Source organism: Parus major, chromosome 2, assembly GCF_001522545.3.
Source record: "Parus major isolate Abel chromosome 2, Parus_major1.1, whole genome shotgun sequence".
Classification (NCBI taxonomy): domain Eukaryota; kingdom Metazoa; phylum Chordata; class Aves; order Passeriformes; family Paridae; genus Parus; species Parus major.
In genome coordinates this window covers 39,126,298-39,148,862 of record NC_031769.1, presented here as the reverse complement: position 1 = coordinate 39,148,862, position 22,565 = coordinate 39,126,298, and the positions used below count along the sequence as shown (strand labels likewise).

At 37.2% G+C, this 22,565-nt stretch overlaps 1 protein-coding gene across 6 annotated transcripts in view; it reads left to right on the top strand.

Annotated features, from left to right (window-relative positions):
* Nucleotides 1-22,565, top strand: part of SLC4A7 (solute carrier family 4 member 7) — a 97,834-nt gene that overhangs the window by 25,970 nt on the left and 49,299 nt on the right. For 4 of the 6 annotated variants that reach the window (XM_033511911.1, XM_015618366.1, XM_015618363.1 and 1 more), the window contains exons 2-3: nt 10,400-10,481; nt 20,736-20,879. In XM_033511911.1, coding sequence (XP_033367802.1) covers nt 10,400-10,481; nt 20,736-20,879 — 226 coding nt within the window. Of the gene's footprint in view, nt 1-1,269; nt 1,538-10,399; nt 10,482-20,735; nt 20,880-22,565 lie in introns of those variants that run through there. The other 2 variants (XM_015618371.1, XM_019005676.1) reach the window with 1 other exon arrangement.

The following is a 22,565-nucleotide window of genomic DNA, read 5'->3' as shown; positions in this document are numbered from 1 at the left end:
CTAAGGAACAGTTCATTGAAGCATGAGAGAGCCACCAGGACACGGTTCAGCATAGCTGTTTCAGTATTCATCCGAGCAGCTGAAGAACTGCATGAACCTGTGCTCTGTGTTAGGGGAAGAATAGGTGTGACTTAGGATCTCGAGTTTTGAAGAGATCATAAGAATTAGGGTATCTGATACTTCTGTTTAACTTTGTGTTTCCTGTATGAATCATTTAGTTTATAGCCATTTACGCATGGCAGCAGAGACGCCTTCAATAGCTTGGAGGTTAAAAAGATGCGTACGTGTGTTAGAGTTAACTTCTATTTACAGAGTGGAAACAAACTACTTTTAAACTCTCTTGTCAGCACTATCTGAGAATACTTTTATTAGCCTATGGTTAGAGAATTTTCTGGACTGAGGCAGTGAGAGGAACTGCATCTGGCCTTCTGATTTCTCTGAAGCTGGGTGATAAATACCATCTTCATAGTTGCACAATGTATTTGCACCAAGTTCATGGACAGTATGTTACTTGTTTTATTTTGTCCAAGTAGTTTGTTGGTTGAGGTGGCACCAGTCCAGCTTCATCTCTAGAGTTCTCATCAAACAAGATGTAGGAATAAAAGAAGAAAAAGGAACAAGCAAGACAGTGGCATGTCTTAAAGGTTATCTATAGCTCCTTAAAGAACCAGTTTTCCCATGCATTTTATGATGGGACAAGCAGACTAGGGTATGTCAGTGGTGAAGAGGGAAAGATTGAAATGAAGCTGGATTTGATCTGCTGAAATAGGGGTTGCATTTTTAAAAGCTTGGCTTAAGGAAGGAAAAAAATACAGCTACTCATGTAATGCATGAAACAGAGACATGTTACTCTGTGAGGACGAGATGAGATTAATTGCAACTAACATCAATGCTTTTTTACTTTTCAGTGGGGGAGGGAGGGGGGAAAAAAGTGATTTTTCTTTTTAGGAAGCCTTAGTTTATTTTGTTGAACAAGAATATATAGCTTATGTAAAAAAAACCAAAACCAAAACAAACCAAACACCTGCATTGGAGTGAGTATTCTGTGAAAGGTTGATAATACAGCTATAAATACACTTAGCAGATGTTTGACTTCTGGGTTGTTCTGTTCTGGGACCCGAGGTACAAATGCGTTTTGTAGTGTTAATGAACTCTTGGATCAGAGCAAAAATATTACCTTGGAGCTGTTCTTAGCAGCTGTTGATGCAGAAAATTTGAAGTGTGGAACTTAGTTTCAGTTCCTTTTATGGTATTCCCTGAGCTGGAATTGAAGGCATGCTGTCTTGCCCATCGTGCTGCTGTGCGACCCTGCAGTAGCTGTAATCAGTGGCCTGGGAGATGAGCGACTGGAGCGGGAGCGATTGGCTGGGGAGCAATTTCCCGGAGTACATCTGTGTCAGGCACAGCGAGCTAAAGCAGTCATGTATGCGCAGGCTCTGATCTCTGGGGAGGTTCATTACAGGGTTTCGTACAAGGGCATTCTCTGCTTCTGCACATCAGCATGGAAGAAGCTCGTCAAGGGAAGAAAATGCAACCTGTATGTAAATAGCAGCTGTGTAACGTAATAATGGCTCAAATGTGATTTGATGCAAGTGGTATTTAGCAGCTGTAGCTCAGAATTGTGTGCTACCTTAGACTATTTAGTTGTGGAAGAAATTTTTAAAAGATTTGGTAATAGAAGTCGTAGTTTGAGTGGAGATTTCTGTATTAGGGAAGATATTTGCTGTGTTGTTAGAATTGCTTAATTACAGTAACCAGCTTAATTCAGAAAGAAAATGTGCTCTTACAATTGTGACAGTATTCTACCAGACTTTGAGAGTGGTTGACTGTTTCAGATTGGATTATTTTTCCTTCTGCATTATTTTGAGTCAGCCTTTCTTAATTTGAAGGTTGTCCACTGTAACTTTGCTTGATTCTGTGCAAATATAGCAGGGATGTTTCTGATGGAGAGTCTTGAAACAGCTGGTTAATTGTTGCTTTTTGAGAAAAAAGGAAAGTGAACTTAATGAGCTGTGTAACTGAGGTGAAGTGTTCATGGAGAGAACATTTTCTTCAGACCTCAGTGGCACAGATAAAAACTCCATTTGTGGGGATTTGTACAATGAATTCTAGTATTAGTGTTACAAGCTATTGCTTAGCCATCATATGGGTTATCATTACCACTGCCATGTAACTTCAGTGCAGTGTGTAACAGGGATTACCACTTTAAAAGTTTCCTGAAAACAAAAATCTGTGAAATGGAATTTTCCTAAGATGTAAGACTCTAAAGATCCTTGAATTGTTTTATGTGTGACAACTAAACTTTCTGTTCCCTTGTGTTAGCATAAGAACATAAGAAAGAGTTTGATTTAGGTGTGTTAGAGTGCATCAGATTGCAGTGGCTTTTTGTTTGTCAAAGTCTCTGTAGTACGTTGCTTGATTTTTTGTTTTCATTGTGGTGCTGCTTTAAGCTCTGGGCACAGAACTCTATCAAGCATGCATATGCCTAGAAGATTAGGCAAAGATATGAGGTGACTAGTTGTAAACATTATAGTACTCGCTGTTTTTTTTACCTGTAATTTCAGGAGCTCACCTAATTACATTGAAGTGAATGGAGATATGGATTTCTTTTGAATGAAATTTAGTACTGTGAGGCAGTGATACAATGCAACTTTATAAAATTGCTACTATAATATTAGATATGCAATTTGATACCTTGTGTTGGCTTGGTGACAGTATTTGCTAAATTTATGCATGGTGGTGAATTTTCTGTCTTGCAGAATACTCAGGCTGAATTCATATGGGCTTCTAATTTTAATCAAATACTCAACTGCTCCATAGTCATACTTTGCTAGGAATCAAGCCATGCTTTTTTCTTGTGCTTGTTCTAACCCATTATTTTTAATGAATTGCTGTGGTGTACCATGGTTGATAGCCATTCATAATCATGACCAGTCTCTTGTTAGTATTGTTTCCTTTTCTTTCTGACATTTTCTCACAGTGTTATTTTCTCTTATGATTAGCACAAACACTTGGTTTACTGTCCAAAGATGTGTTTAGTTTTCCTGGTGTGGGAGATGTCTTCTCTTGCATGTTGTGGTGCTCAATGTGACCCTGACTGGAGTAAGGCCTGCTAGAACTGAGATAAGACTACTTATAAACATAAGATTTCAATAGTACAAGGAGCAGAACATTGGCACGTTTAGCACTGCTTTTTTCCTGAAAGGACCTGAGTTTTGTGGTGTTTAAGTAGCACACATGCACATCTTTAGTGCCCTCCACACACATAATTGGAAAATTGAAAGTACAGTGAAACTTAAGGAGAGTCTGACTGAAGTTGGTATCTTTTGGACATACATGTCCAAACAAGGTTTGTAGAGCTGCTGTGTTTATTGTAAATCTTCTAGAAGCAGATTGGTCAGATGTGTTTAGTAGGGTAAGCTGAGCAGTTAATTAGAGGATTAGTAGACTAAAAAAAATGTCTAAGTATCCCTAACCTCTTACGTTCTAGTTATGGTCTTACTGAAATAAATCTAAGTGTCACACCTTCCTGCAAGGCTCTGAGTGTAGCTTTGATTAGGAGGGGCTGTCATTTACATGTGAGGATTGTGTAAAATAGGAATTGTATAAGCACAGGTAAAATTCACAGGAAAAGGGGAGTGTGTGTTGACACCAGGGCCATTGAGCTGAAATAGCCATTCCTGTAGTGCTTAAGCAATGCCCTCTGCTAAGATGGGGGGAAAAAACTCTGGAAAGCAGCTGTTCCTGTGCAAAGGAGACTGTAGAAAATACAACTAAGGGGGTACCCATCAACAGTCTGCTTCCTATTTTAAACCTGGCAAATGTTCTGTTTGTGAATTATTATTAATTATGCTCTCATCTGTATATATTTAGAGGGCAAGGCCAGCTAAAAATTGTACGATGACAAAATGAGACAGGGCTCATTTCTATTTGGTGCGTTTTTCCTTGGCTGTTAGGTTGATGTGCTTGTTTTAGAACTGGTAGTGTTTCATCACTCTGGTAACTTCTGACAATACAGTATTGCTGCGTAGAGACTGCCCAAAGAACTTCTTTAAAATGCACCTATAGGACCACTGGTGCAGTTTAACTAATGTGAGACAGTTTGATAGACTGCCTAATAATGTTACTTACTGTTATTTAGAAAGAACTATTGTGTGGGGTTTTTCTGTGGTTTTTTTTTGTTTTTTTGTACCCTGGTTGTCCTTCAAGGAGGCAGCAACTAGAGATGCCTGCCTTCCTTCCTACTGTGGGCTTGTCTTACCTCTGATTTAAAGCAGAATCAGTCTGAAAGAGAAATAAAATAATTAGAATTTACCAAGTGCTGGTGTTAGTTGTTCCTGCAAGTAAACCACATAAGCAAACCCTTCCTATTTACTCACTTTTAACTAAGGCTGCTTGGTGCTCTGTATGAGTAGCAGTGGGAGACCTGTGGGTAGACCTGGTGCTTGCCTGAAGTAAAGTGATTGTCATGCAGCTCTGCATACAGTGTACACAGATGGCCTTAACAAATACACTGTTTTTCTGGTTTCTTATCACTTCCAGGGCTGTTGACCCTGGTAGACTTAATCTCCTAATTTTATGAGTCTACAACACTGGTGTTGTCTGTTTTTGACTCTCTGAAATATTAGTTCTTACTAACTTTCAGCTCTGTGAGGTTGAATGGATAGAGACGGCGTTGTACGTGCATTTATTTCCTGACTATATGGAGTATTTTGTGCACCTAGAACAGAAATGCAGACTTCTGGAACAGACCACTTGGGAAGTGGGGCTGTGAAAATGAATTGTTAATTACCCTGTGGATTCTAAATTACCCTGAACAATATATTTCAATACCTATGTAACAAAACAAGTGAGTTTATCTAGTTTTGAAAAAGATCAGTTTTAAATTATTTTATAGATGTACACACACATACCTGGATACATTTGCAAAGTGAGGTGTTGTAGTTCCTCTTCGGTTATCTTTGAGATATATTGTCAAAATGAATATTTTAATTCCTATTTATAGCCAAACCTTAATTTAAGAAGAGCAATAGCAACAATCTTATGTTAATTAATTTTTTGGTTTGTTTTTGTCACTGGAGCTTTTTTTGATGGCTGTCCTGTCTGTCTCCTGAATGTGGATCCCACAAAGGAAGGCTGATAAGTAAAACAAGGGTCCTGCTTTGGCTGTGCTTCCTAAGGTCAGGCCACCGTTGACACCGATTCAGTTTGCACTGTTGCTGTGGGCCTCTCCTGTTGTGTCCTCTTGCGCACAGCACGTTGATGGTTTCATCCATCATGAGCTGAACTGCTCCTGTGGACTTACTGGTGATGAAAGAAAAAAGAGCAAAGTGTGAAAAGCAAAATGCACTGTGCACAAGTTCTTATATGCTGTTGATCTTGGTAAATCTACAGTAGTGGGCTACAAAGGTTTGCCCCTTGGGTCTGTAAGCAGGGTGTGCTCCTGTTTTGGCCATGTTCCAGCCTAAGAGCTAAATTCTGTCTGCCAGATCTCTTCTGCCTACAAAAGTAGAGATGTATCCATGGGTTGGTTGTTCTTGTGGGATGGAGGGGGGAATTGTATGCTTTTTCTTCAAGGCAGAGAGATTGGGATACAGTTACAGTCACAAAGCAGTATGTAGGACCACTGGGATGGTGTAGGCAGTTGTATTAGAATATTATTAAAATAAGTAGTGTTACACCATTGGCCAGGGACAAATGTATAAAGGAAAAAAGTTGATATGAATACACTCCTCCCTCCCCATCCTGAGTTTGGGTTAGTTTTTGTGGGAATTTTTTTTTTTTTAAACCCTTAATTGCACCTACTTTAATAAATGCTGCAGTGAAGCTTCTTTGTAGCACAAAAATCAAAATGTAATTTTTTGGGGGGGAGGGTAGTGTTGTTTGAGGAGGTTTTTTTTGTTTGTTTGTGCCCTCTCTTAAGCCCTACTTACTTCCATGAGTACTAATACAGTCCCTTCTGGAGGTGCAAGTCATGCTAATTCTGCTGGGGAGGAACTTTGCTCTGAGGAAATGTAAATGGAGCACATAAACATTGACTTAGCTAAGTAATGGTCTCAAATGTTGAGCTCAAATTATTCTGAACACAGTTACTGTATTGCTCATAGATTTCAAAGATTTACAGTTAGCTATATCAGCCATTTATAATCACTGTCTATCACCAGAATGATTTGATTGAACTGTATTTCAAGTACCTTAAAAATGGGCATCTAGCAAGCTGTCTGTCTTGGAAGTGGTTCCTCAGTAATTCACTTTGGCAGCGTGCCCATCTGAAATCTGTCGTGTGTGTGTGTGACTGCACAAGGTTAAGTGAGTTGCATGGTGAGAAGTGCTTGCAGAGATGACAGTGGAAACTTGCCTTTGGATTTAATACTCCATGCGTCATATTCATGCTAGTCCTTGAGACTGTGGCTGCCACAAACTGCTGGAGGTTGTCAGTTCTTCCAAACTCGGTGCTTTGCATAAAAATGCATGCAATTTAAGATTGACTCATTTTTCAATACTAGGTTTAAAAAACATGTAACATTAATATGGTAGATGCCAAAAGTATACTGTACTAAATGATGGCAAATGTTTGAGAAAGTAAGTAAGTAGTGTTAACGATTTCTGGTACTTGTTTTTCTGCAAGGGGGAATTACTCTTTTCTCACAGACTGAGAAAAGACATTTGAAAACCAGAGGTGGCAAGAGGAATCTTACTGGAAGTCTCCTGGAGCACCGAGTATTTGGAAGTCTTGTCTGATCTATAGAAGTCGAAAAGGGATTTCATTTTCATGCTGAGAAGACAGATTATAGCAGGCATCTCTAGCTGAATATGAAGGTTTTACTGGAGGCTGTTTCTGCAGTATGTTTATGAGTACCCAGAAATCTGGTGTAATGAAAAAGTATACTTGGTGTGTATCACAATACAGTGTACTGTACCTTAATACAGTAAGCTTTTTATTTTTCTTTTTTTTCCTTTGCAGTACCCTGTATTTGTTCTGTTTTTATAAATTACCTTCTCCTTGTTAAAAAAAAAAGTGCAAACCAAAGTAAAAAGCTTAATCTCTCCCTAGGACACCTTGTCTGATGCTTATGTTGGTTTTTTTTTTCCCCCTTCTCAATTGTTCTGTCTTTTGACTGAAAATGAAAGTTAAATACATTCTCAATTGGTCTTGAATTTTACTTTGGCTTGTCTACATCAGCTGTGTTTGGGGGTATCTGTGGGATTGTTGTACATAAAGTTTCACATGCAGTGAATAGTAAACTGCCCAGGAATACTTCAGGCTTTAAGCTCCAGTCATTCTCTGCCTAAAAAAGGGAAGCTGACAAATTTTCCACAATCCTGCTCTTCTTTGTTTATGTAAAAAGTTCAGAAAATAGACAAGAGAGCTAAAACGGCAACTGTAAAATTTCCCTTCCCTTCAGTGCCTTCAACTAACATGATAGATCATCTATAATTGCAGGAAATCTATGCCCTACAGACTTTATTTTTAACCAGGAAAAGGTTGTAGTTTGGAATTACTTTATAATGTATTTGAATATTTTTTTACCTGACCTAAGGCAAAAGTATCTCATACTGGGATTTGCTCATGGTATCACAAAAAATGATGTTTTGTGTTTTTCTGAACAAAGGTTGTAAATGATATGCTTCCTTCATGTATGATATTTGTGGTTGTTAATGGTTTATTCTTGGAAGAGTCTTTGCATGTTGAGTACTTTGAGATAGTGCTAGAACGGTTTGCAAGGGCACGCATGCCTTCCTGTAATCTAATCTTAAAAGACATGTTACTTTCACATGATGTGGTTTTTGAAGGCTGTTTCTGTGTGTATGAGTTTGGCAGAGACTCTTTTACTAAAGCAAAAGGTGATAAAAATTAAAAACGTGATGTAAGGCACACAGCATATCCAGTCTCAAAATGTTATTGGGAGATAAAAATCTTCCCTTTTGTGTATATTTTTCACAGTGTATATGTAGTTTTCTACTGGTATGCAGTTGTTTTTATCATCTGGAGAAAAAACTCTTCCTTTGTTGCTCAAAAACTGTGTGTTTGACAAGATTCCAAGTGTCCTAAAAGGACTGCTGGGGATGGGTGTGTTTAGGTACAGGATTTTTCGGCTGTCTGTGGCTATAACCATGAAACTAATTGTGGAACAGGTTTTGATAGCAGTTTTCCTATTAATAGGTTTTGGTTTGTTTTTTTTTTTTCCTACTCACATATAAAAAACCCACTTAAGGTAGTTCAGTGTATTTGTAATTCTTCCATCTGTTTCCATCTCTACTTGGAGTTTTATAGTGACAGGCGTACTGTGTGTATCTGTTTCTGTGAACAGGAGTGTACTACAGTACACTCTATTTTGGTGTGTAGGAGACAGGAATATACTATTTACCCCCATACTCTCCTCCCATCTTATTACCATGACACTTGAAAAATTCCTACCACTTTATTAGCAGGTGCTTGGAACATTTTCATGGTCTTGCACAACAGACATTGCCTCCATTTTTTTTAATTGCAGCTCTGTGAAGTGTACAGGGTTTTGATTTTTCTAACCTGCATGCAAAATTCTGCCATCACTACAATACAGCAGTGGTGACAAAGTTAGGTTACTGTGTAATGCCTTTCTTGAAAACCTTATTTTCTGGGACACAGCTCAGAATTGACTTGCATTTAGTTTTCAGAGGTTTATTCTGCCATGTGCTACTCTTTTGTCTTGTGTTTTTACTTATTTAAATAGTGCCAGCTGCTTTTGGTTTTTTGTGGTCTAGCTGCATCTAGCCTTTTTTTAAACCTCATCAGAATTTTTTTTGAATGCGTGGTACACATCATCTTCATATTCTATAATTTTTTTTCCTCAATAGTTAAATATATAGATTTTTTTGTGTATATGCACACAATATACTGTAATAAATATATTTTTTTTTTGTTAAGATCAAGGAATTCTGCCTTTTTTTTTTTTATGAGTGGGAGTTGATACAGTATATTTTAGCTTGTACCTGTTACACACAGGTATGTTGTTTTTCTTCCTTGCCAATTTCCTGTGATGGGACAAACTTGTTCTATATATAAAGCAATTGCATAATTCTAAGGCAAAAGTTCAGTTGAATTTCAACACTGTTGGGGTTCTCAGTTCCTGTTAGACTCGTGATTTAAGCTTCTGTTTTCCCCTGGTGAAACCATTATCACAGATCCTCCACGGATTGATGTAAATGCATCAGATCAATGTAAATGCTGCTAGAAGCAGTAATCAAACAGATAAACTTGTGGTGGATCTAGCTGTCCTATGGACACAAGAGAAGGCATTTTGGTGAGCTGATCCAGTGGAAAACTAACCAAGTTATAAAAAAGCTAATCCAAAACAAGCAGTAAAAAAAACACACCTTGAGCGCTTTTTATCTGATTTTATGATGATTAGGTCTGACTTAGGGAAAAAAGTGTGTGCCCAAGGGAGCAGAAAGATCAGGGACAGTAATCTTTTGCAGTTAGCCTTGCTCTTATATTTGGATGTAAAACTTTACCCTTGGGCAGCTGTTCTTTTGGAGAATCAGCTCCGTCAGGAGGCTGTAATTTGTGAGCTGTGAAAGGTGGACTTTATTCTAAGGAATGCAAAGATGTGGAGAAAGGCAACTTCAATGTTGTTTTGATGTCAAGTCTGAGATGAGCTTGAGATTTCTGCTACTCAGTTACTTCATTTTTGTCATGACTGAGCAAAAGGCAGATCTGCTTTAGTGATGTGCTAACTATGATTAGAGGATGAGTTCAGAGATAAGCCTATATCTCTTTCAAATATTGCACATTGTGAGTGGTGTGGTTTTAGTGGTAATGGAAGCTGAAAAGGTCTGCTGGAAACTGCTGCTTTTTAACTTTGTGTGTAAAAAAAAAAGTGAATTAGATTAATTAGTGAACAAACTTGCTGTTGAAAACTGAATAAAGCAGTTATTTTGATATTTCCAGATCTGTTGATCCACAAAAGATTTTAGGTTGGATGACCTAACCTTTTTGCTCCCCCTTTGTTCAAAAAATCTTATTTGTGCTGGAAAATCTCACTTGGGAATTGCTACCTAAAGAGAAGAGCTTAAGATCTCTCTATATTAACTTCTGTTTCTTTTTATAAATTTACTAGTTATTTTATTGAAATAGATTGATTGCTGTTGAATGAAAATCTAAAAGAATACTGTACTTTTGAAATGTGCATCCTGATTGTTGATACGATGAAATCAAGAACATTGCAGTATGAAATTTTATGGTATTTAGCCTATCTGTTGATTTACTCTCTTTTCCTTCAATATAGGGTAATGCTTTCTTGAAAAATTGCATGGGTAGGTTTTTAGTGATGACATACTATTTCAGAAAATATTTAGGAATTTAGGAAAAAAATAGTTCTATTTATTTTTAACTTAAACTTGTGTTTTGTTTCTTCAGGGTCATGATGAAGAAGCTGTCGTGGATATGGGCAAAATCAGCTCTACTATCAATACGAATTTTGAGAAAGAAGAACTAGAGAGTAAGTTTGTGGTGGTTTTCTGTTTGCTTAATGTGCTTTTTTTTTTGCCTGGGGATAAAAGATGAATTTTCCTTGCTAAAAGGAATCAAAATTTCATGGCTATCGTGAAAACTGGTGAAAAGCAGAGGTGACTTGCCCTGTTTTTTGTCTCTATACATGCTGGTAAATATCCACTGTTCTAATACAGCTCAAAAAAACCAAAAATTATTGAAGCTTTACAAGGAAAGCTTGATTCTTAGAATTAGGTTTGAAAAAAAATTTTCCTGTTGGCAAGTAATTTTCCAGTATGAATGATATCATGTTCTGCAGAATTAAGTCAGGAAACAGGGGTCATGAGGGAGATGTTTGTTTTCTTTTCTGAAAGTTAAGTATCCTTGTGATTGTGGTCATGCACTTCAAATACTGAGTCTGAACAGACATGTAACTGTCCTTCTGGTCCCATGGTAAGCTGTGTTTTCCACTGTCTGTTGTCAGTAAAGCATTATGGTAGTTTTCTTTATTTGACTCGGGATCCCACATTTAGCAATAAAAATAGCAATGATTTAGTTTCACGTAACAGAATGTAAAATTAGCTATTTTATCTAAGGCTTGACTTTTTTTCTTACTTGAAAACAAATTAGCTTGAGATGAGGATTCAATGAATGAGGAAAAGACTAGGGAGATGTAGTGTTAAAATCTTCATTATTTGCCTTTCACATGGAATGCTCTGAAGCTTAATTAACATTTGCAGTATGCTAGAAGGCAGTAGATCTAAGAGTTGGGCTGACAACTGCTTCATCACACTGGAAAACCATAATGGCAGCAGTTTCTGGCTAAGCAAAGTTAATTTAGGTTGCTGTCACATTTCTCATACTGTGCTACAACAGGAGACAGTTTAAAGTGATTGAAGTTGTTTGCTGCTGTTGCAGTCATATTCTTACGCTTTTCCCTTGATTCTATTACTGTTTCCTGTCTTGTGCCAACACTTCTGTTGGCTTGACCAAACCAGAAGCCCAGCTAAGTGTGTCAAGCCATTGAAAAATTTAAGTCTGACAAAGGATGGTGGTCAGGATGTCAGCTGTTGAGCACCCAAAATGCTGCACGGATGGATGTATGCCAGATCTGAGCAGAGAAAGGAAGCGTGGATGTGAGGCTGAGAGATGCAGCAGTGGAGCCTGTGACAGTGCTGGTTTAGATGGGGCTCTGCTGTAAGGAATCCACTGCCTTAGCTGTTTGTGCAGTTGAATCTTCAGTGCAGACTTAAGATGTCTCCTCCTTAATTTCCTTCTCTTGCTTTTCTCGGGAGATGACCCAGAAAAAGCGTGTGTATGTTTTGCAGGGAGGAGGGGGTTAAGGGGATGCAGGCATCCAGCTGGAGTAGTGTTCCAGGCAGCAGCCTTAGCAGCTGTAATGCCTCGACCACAAGGAATGACATGGGAATGTGCAGCCAGATCATTTCCCCAGTCTCTTTCAGAGCACATTCTTGTAGGAGTGCTTCAGCTGGTACAACACTGCATTTAGTCAAGATATTGGGGGGGAAGACAGGGGCTCAGGCCACTTGAGGCAATTTAAGCACTTGGATGACTGCTATGGAAAATACCCATCTTACCCATAACCAAAGAGTAAATTAAGGTGAAATATAGACTGCTGTCCAATGAAAAATTGAGTCAATGTAAGCGCTTTTGAAAGGAGGAGTTGAGATCTCACTGTCCCCATCTTGCTCTTAGTCATGCAGCCTTATCTTTTCTTTCACTTCCTCACTCATTTTGGAGTGGCCCAGTGTTTGTGTCTCAGTGCAAGAGGGGGCTGGCTATATAGAGATTTAACAGATAACTAAAATGTTTTTTTTTTAGTATCTTGTATATGTGTAAGAACTAAATTTTTTATTGGTAGACTGGGGCAAGGGAGGGGCAGCATATCATTTGACTTTGATAAAAGTGTTCCAAAGTAAGAATAAAATGTTTTTTCTTTCCTTTATGAAAGAGAAAAAGGCGTATGTAAGTGTGATTGTTCAACTCATATAGTTACCTTCTCAGAGAGTCTTCAGATTCAGGGTGTTTTAGATAATAAATTTATGTGGATTTAAAGCTCTGTTTAATATTTCATTATTTATAAGCTATTATGATGAAAGTAGGTATGTGGAATTTTTAGGTTTTGTTTTTAATTCTGGTATTAAAATCCTACGAAGGGAGAAATTGAATTGTTGGCTGCAAGCAGTAAAACAATTCCAACTGGTATGATTTCTCATTTCTGACACGAACATTTTCTTGTGCACTTGGGAAGCTCTGTACTAAAGCATTTGGCTTTGGAAATGTTTGAAGACTTTAAACTGTTTCAGTCTAGTCTTTCAGTATGTGTTTCTGGTGACTTGAAAAGGAGTTCTAGGAATTTTGTACCTTTACTGAAGGTATGCATTGATGTATTTTCAAGGAGAGCCACAAAGCAGTGAATTGAGTTCAGCTCTGGTATGAAGCACCACACCTTTTAGAGCCCACATGGACAGGTGATATTTAACCTCTTTAAAGCATATGCAAATTAATGTTGATAGGTTTGATACAGTAGAAGGCATAATTTTTCCTTTAACACTGAAGAGAAGGTTTCTTGGTTGTTTTCAGTATTGGATACTTGTATTTTCTGGAATTTTTAAATGAAATATTAATGGAAAGGGAAACAAATGCTAAAGGAGAAAATAGGTCTTGGACTTGGAGCTTTTCAAGCTCTGCATTCTGTTTATGGTGGCTGGCAGAGTGTGGTACCTGTCTGGAGTGACAGTGTTTAGGTTAGGAGGGTTAGGCACAGGCTGTTTGTTTCGCACCCGTCCCATAAAAGAGGAATGGTTAGAGGTGGTAAACTGCAATTGTGGGCAGACTGTGTGTGTACTAAATAAAGGTACTGCACTTTACTGAAGCTGTAAGGCCTTATTTTGAATTAACAAATGTCAGTTTACAGAAGAGCTAGAAAGGGGAATAACATCTTAAAATAACCTTTTTAAGAGCACCTAATGTTCTTAACTTTATGCCAGGCTCCTTGAGCTGCAGTGAATGAGAGTAACAAAGTAAGCCAGGAGTTGGAAGTAAGGCAAGAATATTAATGGCAGAGGTATTTAATGTGAGCTTGTAAAAGGTATTTTCTGTAAAATGATGTTTAAGAAAAAATTGAACTTGTCTTAAGATGTTTGGCTTGATGCTACCCGGATGCATCTTTTGAAAAGTATAGCTACTTTTCAACCTTCATTTGAGGATACATTTTCTAGATACAGTTTAAGGGAAGAGGGATACATTCTGTTACTCTTTGCAGGCATAGCAAAGATAAGAAGTTTACATGTAACAGGTTTTCATAAACAATCTCGAGGTCACGAATGTGTGTCTTGGCAGACTAGTTTTCTGTGGCATAAATCCAAGCACCAGCTTTCAAGAGTTAAGATGGTTTAATAGCTATCTACTCTCACATTATCCTGTGGCAGGTGTAAGTCATGTTTACATTTTAAGTGACCCTATTATCTCTTATACCTTGATGAACCTTAATTTTTATTTAACAAAAAAACTGTGGTTTTCACTTAATCTTAGTTGACAAGAACAGGTAATCAAATATTTTTTCTTGTATTTTTTCTTTCCTTACGTGAAGAAGGAAGAAGAAACTTGATTTCAGAAGTTTCTTATGAAATATTTTACAAGAACATTGTTATGAATGTGGAAGCCTTGTGTCTTTACCAGGGGGATGGGAACTGATGATCTGTAAGATCCATTGCAACCCAAATCATTCTGTGCTTTTATGTTGTGTTTAGTGGACACAGGGCTAGTCTTGAATGTTGATGGGAATTCCGCTTGAATTGTTTGCTTCTAGGTTTTCTCTCCTCCAACAGAAACAACTCTTCAAGATCACCTTGTATGTGTATCCTTTTTCCTGAGCTCTGCTGCAGAGGCAGGCTGGACCAAGGATTGCTCAGATAAAGTGTGGGGCCCAGCGCTGCTCTGGCTTGGCTGTGCAGTGCAGGGACGGCTCACCCCCCCTCCCATGGGTACCGAGGGCTGGCTCCCTTCCCAGGCGAGGAAGATCAGTGCTGGCAGTGGGCCACAAGTGGAAGTCTCTGCCACAATCCCTGTGTGGCACTGCCACCCAGCACTAAGCTTTTCCTGTTACTGTTCCTACCTGCATGTCTAATTTAATTGCTGGTAGTGCTGTCTTGAATATCATTGATTGTGTCTAATAGAAATATTCGGTTCATTTTTCTCTATGACTACTCCTACAAACTCATTTGGTTTTAAGTCAGAAAAAAATCACTTCTGTCTGTAATGAGAAATCTGGCATTTACTGTTTTTGTCAGCATAATATGCCAGTTTTTGTCATGTAGTGAGAAAACATTTTTCCTGAGCTGCTTTACCCTATGCTATGCCAACTGCAGTTTGGGATTGTGCTTCTCAGTTTTATCAGTTTGAGTATAAAGAGTGTATTCTCAGCTAGTCCTAATTACTAGGAGCAGTAGGAAATTCCAGAGTGCAGCCAGGATGTGTAACGCATTCTAAAATACTCTGTACTGTGAAGAACCTTTGGGTTCCAGTCATGGCATGCAGCTATCTCTTGAAAGAATTTTCTTTACTTTCTTCAGGTTTGGTTAGAAAATTGTATTTCAGATGTTTAATTCTGAGATCAAGAGATAGCTTTTGTTAAACAGTTCCTTTAACAAGAATCCTGGTTAATTGAAGGTCTTCTTAGTAGTCAATTCATGTGTGGAAGACCAAGATTATATTAAATTATTTTATATTCACTTTTGATAACATTCATTCCATAGAGAATTATTTGACTCTTTCTGAGAATGTGCATGAGAAGTTTATAAAACAAGTGTAAAATGCTGTTTTGTTCTGAAATACTCAGTTTCTTTCTTATGCCAAGAATGATTATTACTATTACCAATACTAATTTGTGCATTTAATTGCATTCTTCAGAAATAGAGCATTATTTTTAATAAGAAAATTAGCATAGCAGAAGTATTTTTTGTGAATTAGTAACTTGAGTGATTTCTCATAAATAAAAAAGTGTGTTTGTGTGTGTGTGTGTAGAAGCACTGTTCTTGTTCCTTAAGTTTTACCAGAACCAAGAATATGTGAAAATCCTATGGGCTGTGAAATTTTTAAAATCAAGAAAAGACACTTTTGTTCTCACTCTTACTTCTTCCATCCACCTACTTTTTCCCATTTGTGTGCTTCTACCTTGTGACAGAAAACGTCACAAGAAATTGTGCTCGCAGATTGTGTTGAGCTTAGTTTTATGCATACAAGTAGTCTCCATGATGTAAGGGAAATTAATACCAAGGAATGAGATGCTGTGTTCCAGATCTTTCCTACTAGGGTAATGCATTTGGAGATGTGAGTTAAGACATCAAACAGCTGGATTTCTTCCATGCTTTATGATCTTAAGGAATGGATGAGGATCTCTCCTGCAGATACTCCAGTGTTTCCATATTGGAACTCTCTATGCTAGGATGAGATAGATTGACGTTATTTGATTAAAAAAGGCTTCTGCATAAAATAGATTATACATCTTCAGATTATTATTTGAAGAGTTTCAGAAAAAATAGTAATTATTGTCACAAAGTTTTAGTCTTCAGCAGACTTGAGAGCTTACTGAGAAGATGTGGTCACACTGGTGTGTTGTGAAAGGGTGAGGGGCATCACACATAAGATGCTATGCTGGAAGTGATAGTTGAATATTAGGATTCCCCCCCAGGTAGTGTGTTGCTGTAGATGGTATAGGTTGCCTAGATAGGCTGTAGAAAATGTATGCTTAAAAATATTAAAAGAATGGCTGTCATCCTAACTAAACTGATCAAAACCATGGCTTAAGCTTTGAAGTTGGCTGTAATTTGAGCAAGGCTGGACCGGGTAGCTCACCTCCAGATGCTCCTCAAATCCATCATTAATATATGATAGCTATTAGTTTAAATTTCTAAGTAACAGGATTTGAGAATTCACATAGATATAAACTTGATTTTCTTTGCTTTTCCTTGTTAAGATGGAGAACAGTGTCCTTTCTATGAAGGTTAAAAGGCATCTAGTCAAAGAAGAGAGAAGGTTCTGTGTAGAATTGTATTTAAAGCCTAGTGACATCAGGACGTTTTTGTTGATCTCTCTCAGACTTCAGAAGTCTTCTATTACCATTTTCATAGGAGCTCTGGGGGAGAAATCAGGAAATGTAGAGCATTTTCTTTTCTGTAAATGTTATAGGACTTTACCCACACTGACTTTTGGAGTGAGGCCAACCATGTGATTGGAGATCTTCCATGTGATGGAGACACGTTTCAAGTTCCTAACATTTAGGTTTGTTTCATATTGATAAAGGCATTAAGTAGTAAATACTCTCAGTGGATTTGAACAGCTAAGCTTGGATAAAGTCATGTTGGATTAAAATGAGCAATCATCTCTTGAGCTTTGTATTACTAAATTTAGTATTGGGCAGTCTACTAATTCTATTGATTATTGGTTTATAGTAATTCTGTAAGGAGCTTTGTTTGAAAGTGGTACTGTGCTTCAGACATTTACGTGAATAAAGCTTTGAAGGTCACATAATGTACCTTTTGAACTTTTAAACACAATATTCAAGTAAAGGTTGCATCCTTTTAAAAATAACAGCTGATGCTGGAAACTTGAACCCCAGCCTTTTTAGAGTTAAATTTCTTTCCACTGCTTTCACTGATGATGTATTAATTTTATAATTATTGCCTTTCTTGAAGGTCTAGTTTTTTATTTTGTTTAGGTTTGGTTTTTTAGCCAGGCTGAAAGATGTAAGTTATTTCACAATTCATTGGGAATGAAGGGGAAAAAAATGGCCATGGTTTTGTTTAATTTTGCTTTTCCTTGTAAATTGTATTTATAAGTAGATCTTTCTATCCATCTGCAAACATTACTACTCATATCTGAGTAATGAAACTTAAAGAAACACAGACCTACTCAGTGCAACTATCTTATTTTCTTAAGGCTTCTCAATGCTTTGCTTTGTTAAGTTAGAATCAAAGTTAAGCTTGTCCAATTTTTATTATGTAGTTTTTTAGGAGTTGAATATTCCTGTGACATATTTTTGGGTAATCATGGCAGTATACCCAACAGCAGTAGTTTCAGATTTTCTAGACAGTAGTTGAAATGTCTTTATGACTGTGATACCAGAATGAAGGTCCCTTTTCCACAGTCAGATGCACTCATAAGCTTCTGATTGCTGTTGGTAAATTTTTTGTCATTAGTCTATTGTACTGCCACTCCCACTGCTTGCTCTGAAAAATATTTCAGAGAGGCTCTTTGTCAATGTTAGGTTTTTTCTTAAAGTTATTCTGATAGGATTACAATGGCTTGTGATCCATTTTACTTTATAAATGCTGAAAATAATTTGCTCATTGACATTTCATATAAGTCCCAAAATACCATTGCAGATGTCTGAACACTTTGCATATACAGAAATGTTTTGGGGAAGGTATTCTTGGTTTAAATTTGCCTGCAAGACTGTGTCTGTGTGAGGAAATAGTCTCTCAGTAGTCACTTCTGGGCAGTGTGGGCTGAAGGGCAGGATAATAACCCATGGCTAGACTGTTCCCTGTCTCTGTGAGACCCTCATTTGTTCAGGTAGCAAGAAGTTGCTTCCTTTAAATCTTCCTTTTGAAGTTGAACAGCAATATCAAAGATTGTAGGTTGTGGACTGACTGGGTTACTAACATGGCAGCGCCTACTTGGCGTGCTTGAGGCAGCTGTGAGGCATCTGGACACAATTCTGTCGTTCTGTGATAGTAAAGGCCGTTTGCTATGGACACAAGTTGTTTAAAAACACCTTCTGTTTGTTGCTTATTTCAGCTCAGTTTTCCACGTGTCTTTGCAACATATCTGCTCTCCTCCAAACTTTCCTACTGGGAAAAAAAAGTTCAGTCTCAGTGCAATTAGGTGAAAGGAGATAGACTCCTCATTTGCTTGTTCCACCTCTCTTTCATGCAGCAACATGGTCTTTGACTATGGAAATGGTCACACTATTGCAAATGCCAGTTTTTGCAATAGCAAGGTATATTGTTTAAGATGCTTGGAAAATCTGCAAGGGATTTTTGTCTCTTACTTGTGGGAGCAGCAAGAACCCAAAATGTGGAGGTTCTTATTTCTCAGGGAGTAAAATCCTGAACAGTTTGATTACTTCAAGGCTGTTTTTTTGGGTGTCGTTTTGTGTGTATGTGGTTTTTTGGGGTTTGTTTTTTTTTGTGGGTTTTTTGTTGTTGTTGTTTTTTTTGTTGTTTTTGTTTTCTAGTGCAGTGATCAAAACACATGCTTAAAATAGTCTTATTAGCAATATTAAAACAAGCAAATATCTAAAACGCTCTAGTAATAGAAGTATGCTAGACTTTCTCTTAGGAAGAAATAGTTCCTGCAAAAAATCCAACACTTTGGCAACAAATAGAACTGTTCAAGTGTATATATAAACTGTAGTTTGATACTTGCTAATTGAATATATAAAATAAAACAGAAACCCTAACAGCACTTTCAATGAGTGTGGCTCTCTCAGTTGCAGCTTTGAGTGCGATGTGGTGAGTAATGCAGTTATTTTTGAACCTCATACTTTTGATTTCCCTGTGCTTAACATTATTGTATCATGATGGCGTCAGCAACATGATCATTGTTAATGATGCCCCTGATCATATTATGTACCAAGTGCAGTGATTTATAGGTGTCATGTTGGTATTAATTTCTTTGGGAATTGCATTGTGCAGAGCAGTCACAGGGGGCAGAGGTCAGGCTGCTGGGCAGGGGCTGGATATTGTTGGAAGAAACTCAAAAAAGACAAGTCTCTATAAATAGGGCTGATGAGTGCTTTGAGAAATTAATCACTTTTCCACTCTTACATGGAAACAAATAGCTTTTGATATGCTTAATTTCAGATTTGGTCATAGTGCCAGTTAGTCAACTCTAATTAAACTAACGTTGGAAGTGTGTCAAGAATGGGGTCTTGTTATGTGAAAGGAATCTTTGACCAAATTAATTAAATGTTGAACTTACTTGTGTTAATAGTGATTTTTTGTTTGTATTTTTAGTCAGGTAGCACTGTAAAAAATATACAAACTTTTATAAAGCAGTATCTTTTTGGGCTTAAAGATTATTTTTTTGGGAAGTAAGTGTGACATCTTACCACTTTTTGTTTCTATAAACCTCTATAATCACCAGGAGTTTTCAGTATCTTCAATCTAGTGTATGTGTGCTAGGCACACACCTATATATGCGTGTATGTGTAGTCACAATATCTAGGGCTTGCCTGCATAATGTAAATTTGCTGAATTTGCATCTGTGTAAGAGCTGGAAGACCACTTCCTTTTCCTTTGGTTAATGTCAGTCTTTTGTAATAACTCTTCAACACCACGCAAGAGAGTATTTAGTGTTGTAGTTAATTTGTCTCTTCCTGCAATTCTTTGTTTAAATAGGAATTGAAATGTCTATTGTATATGCTATCTCAATTACAGGAGACATGGTAGTAATATGTTCGTAACATCAGTTGATTGATATCTTTTGCTAAGATGTTGGTATTGTCTTGATGTGAAAGGTCAAAGGAAAAGAACCATGCTGAAAGTACATGTCTTAAAGAGCAGTAGGCATTAATTTGAGGATGTGCTCCTAAATTTATTAAAATGTTCTGGAGTAGGAAAAAAACCCACCCCAACAGTTATCTGGAAGTTACTTGAAGTGTTAACCTTCATTTCAAAATAGAAGTTCCCTTTATGTTCCTGATACTCAATTAATGGTGTAATTGAACATCAGTTTCACCTTGAAGTGTTATGTGTTACTTGAGCAAATATTGGCTGCTCTTTCAAGGACAGAAAGCTACTTGCTCTAAACTAAGGGTGATTTCTTGCTGAAGTTAGTAAGCTGAACTAGGAGATTATTTTGCCATTCTTAAAACTGTCCTGATATGAATCCGTGCGAAAAAAAGTATAATTGTGTAATTTCTCTGCCTTGGCCTTGGTGTTTATCAGGTAGCTTCTTTCGGTGTTACGGGTCAAGCTTGTACCTCTGTATTATTTGTTTCACAGCTGAATTCTTAAACTGAGTAAGAACATGACCTAATTTATCAGAGAAATTAGTCTAGCACTAGGTCCTTGACACCCTGAAAGGACAGAAAGGAAGTGGTCATGTTAGTTCACTAAAGGTAATTTTGTCAAGTGCTTTTGGATTTCTGTTTCTTAAATCTCATGTCTTTAGATACTAAATTTGGGTAGTAGGTCATTTTTTGTTTACTTGTGTCCTTTTGAACTTTGTTGAAAAGGCCACAGAGCTGTGTATATTGGAGTTCACGTCCCACTCGGAAAGCCAGGCCGTCGACGACATAGACATCGTGGGCACAGGCACCACAGAAGAAAAAAAGAAAAAGAAACTGATAGAGAGGATGGCCGAGAATCTCCATCCTATGGTAAGAAATTGGTTGTGTGTGTTCTTCATGTCTCCTGAAAATAAACTTGTAGTAGCTACTCTCTGCTTAAATGTTGTTTGTTTTGTGCTATTTCTTTTATTCTCGCTGTAATAAATGTCTTTTTGTGTACAATCAGACAAGGATTCTGTGGTTGTGTTTTATCTAAGTCAGAAGCTGTTGGACTTGGTCCAGCTGTCTGCATGAATGTTCAGCAGCCTGCACTGAATAGGTTAGACTAGAGCTTTGTAATGCTCTCCTGTAGCATGAAAATCAGTGTTATTTAAATTAGACACCTTTTTTCAGATTGTGTAGTCGTGTATGCTTCTTCCTCTGATTTTTGAAACTAAGCATGTAACTGTGAAAAGCAATGTTTGCCATGGTAATTTGATCAATTATCTGATTTTATTTAAATGTTTACTTCAGCCTTCTTGCTGTCTGTTAGTAAAGGAATTGTACCGCCTCATAAGTCTTTGGTTTGGATCATGAGCTGCCCCCTCCCTCCCCCCTTGGCCTGTTGTCTTCAAGAGGTGGCAATTTTGTCATATTATTCTCTGAAGTGAAATAACTTGGAAGTATGCTTAGTAGTTTTCTTCAAGACCCTAAGTCCACTTTTATTCCTAGACTGCCGTGAATGGGCAAATTATGATGCAGTATTTGAATTTAAGCATGGACACCATAGACTTTCAATGACTAGCAGCATGTTTTACATGGGGCCAGTACCTGAAACAAGAGTTTTCAAATGGAAATGGTTTGACATGAAAATATTTCCTTTTACCATTTTCCTGTGGTTCTTGGTATCAACCATCTTCAAGGCTTCCCCTCCCAAGTACAAATTATTATAATTGATGTTATGTTTTTTGAGTCTTACTGTACAGTTTTTGAAGAAACAAGTGATATTAAGTTGACAGAAATTCACTTCCCTGTTTTGGTTGCTTCTATATACTGCAAGCATAGGGTTTGGCAGGATTCTGAGGTGTGCTGGTTTTGGGATGGAAGCAATCTGGTATAGACCTTAACTGATAATGAATATTTGCATTCAGGAGCACATTTCAGAATTATACTACTGGATGATGGTATATACCAGAACAAAAATGCTAAAGCAAAACTCAATTTGGAATGAACTTTGTTAGTATTTTAGATTTTATGTTTAAATCTGAAAGGCCATCTTCCTTTTACAGTAGAAGCCTACAGTTGTGTATTCATGTCTAACAGCTGTGAGAGTGATGTTTCAGTGAACAAAGTTAAGATTTTTGAAATCTGAGAAAATTAAAAAAAAAAATAAAAAATGAGATTTATCTGGATTTTTTGTCTCTGACCTTCCTTGAGATAACATTGCAATTAGCACATTTTTGAACCTTTGTATTATGAAAATTCACTAGAGTTGAAACAAAATCTTTGTATAAGTATTAAAAGTATCTATAAAATCACGTGGTTTAACTGGTGCTTTTTGAAAAATTTTGCTCATATTAATTGAAATCCAGTACTTACTTGATCATTAAGGATCGTTTAATTTTCTAGGAAATTATTGAGCCTGTTCCACTAGGCATTATACTGTGAGAAGTTAAAATATTTTCTGGACACTTCAGCTACATAGTTTTCTACTTTCCTATGCTAATTTATACATAGTGCTCCAACCATGCAATGAAAAAATTTCATCTGACATAAATAGCAATAGACCACAGAAAA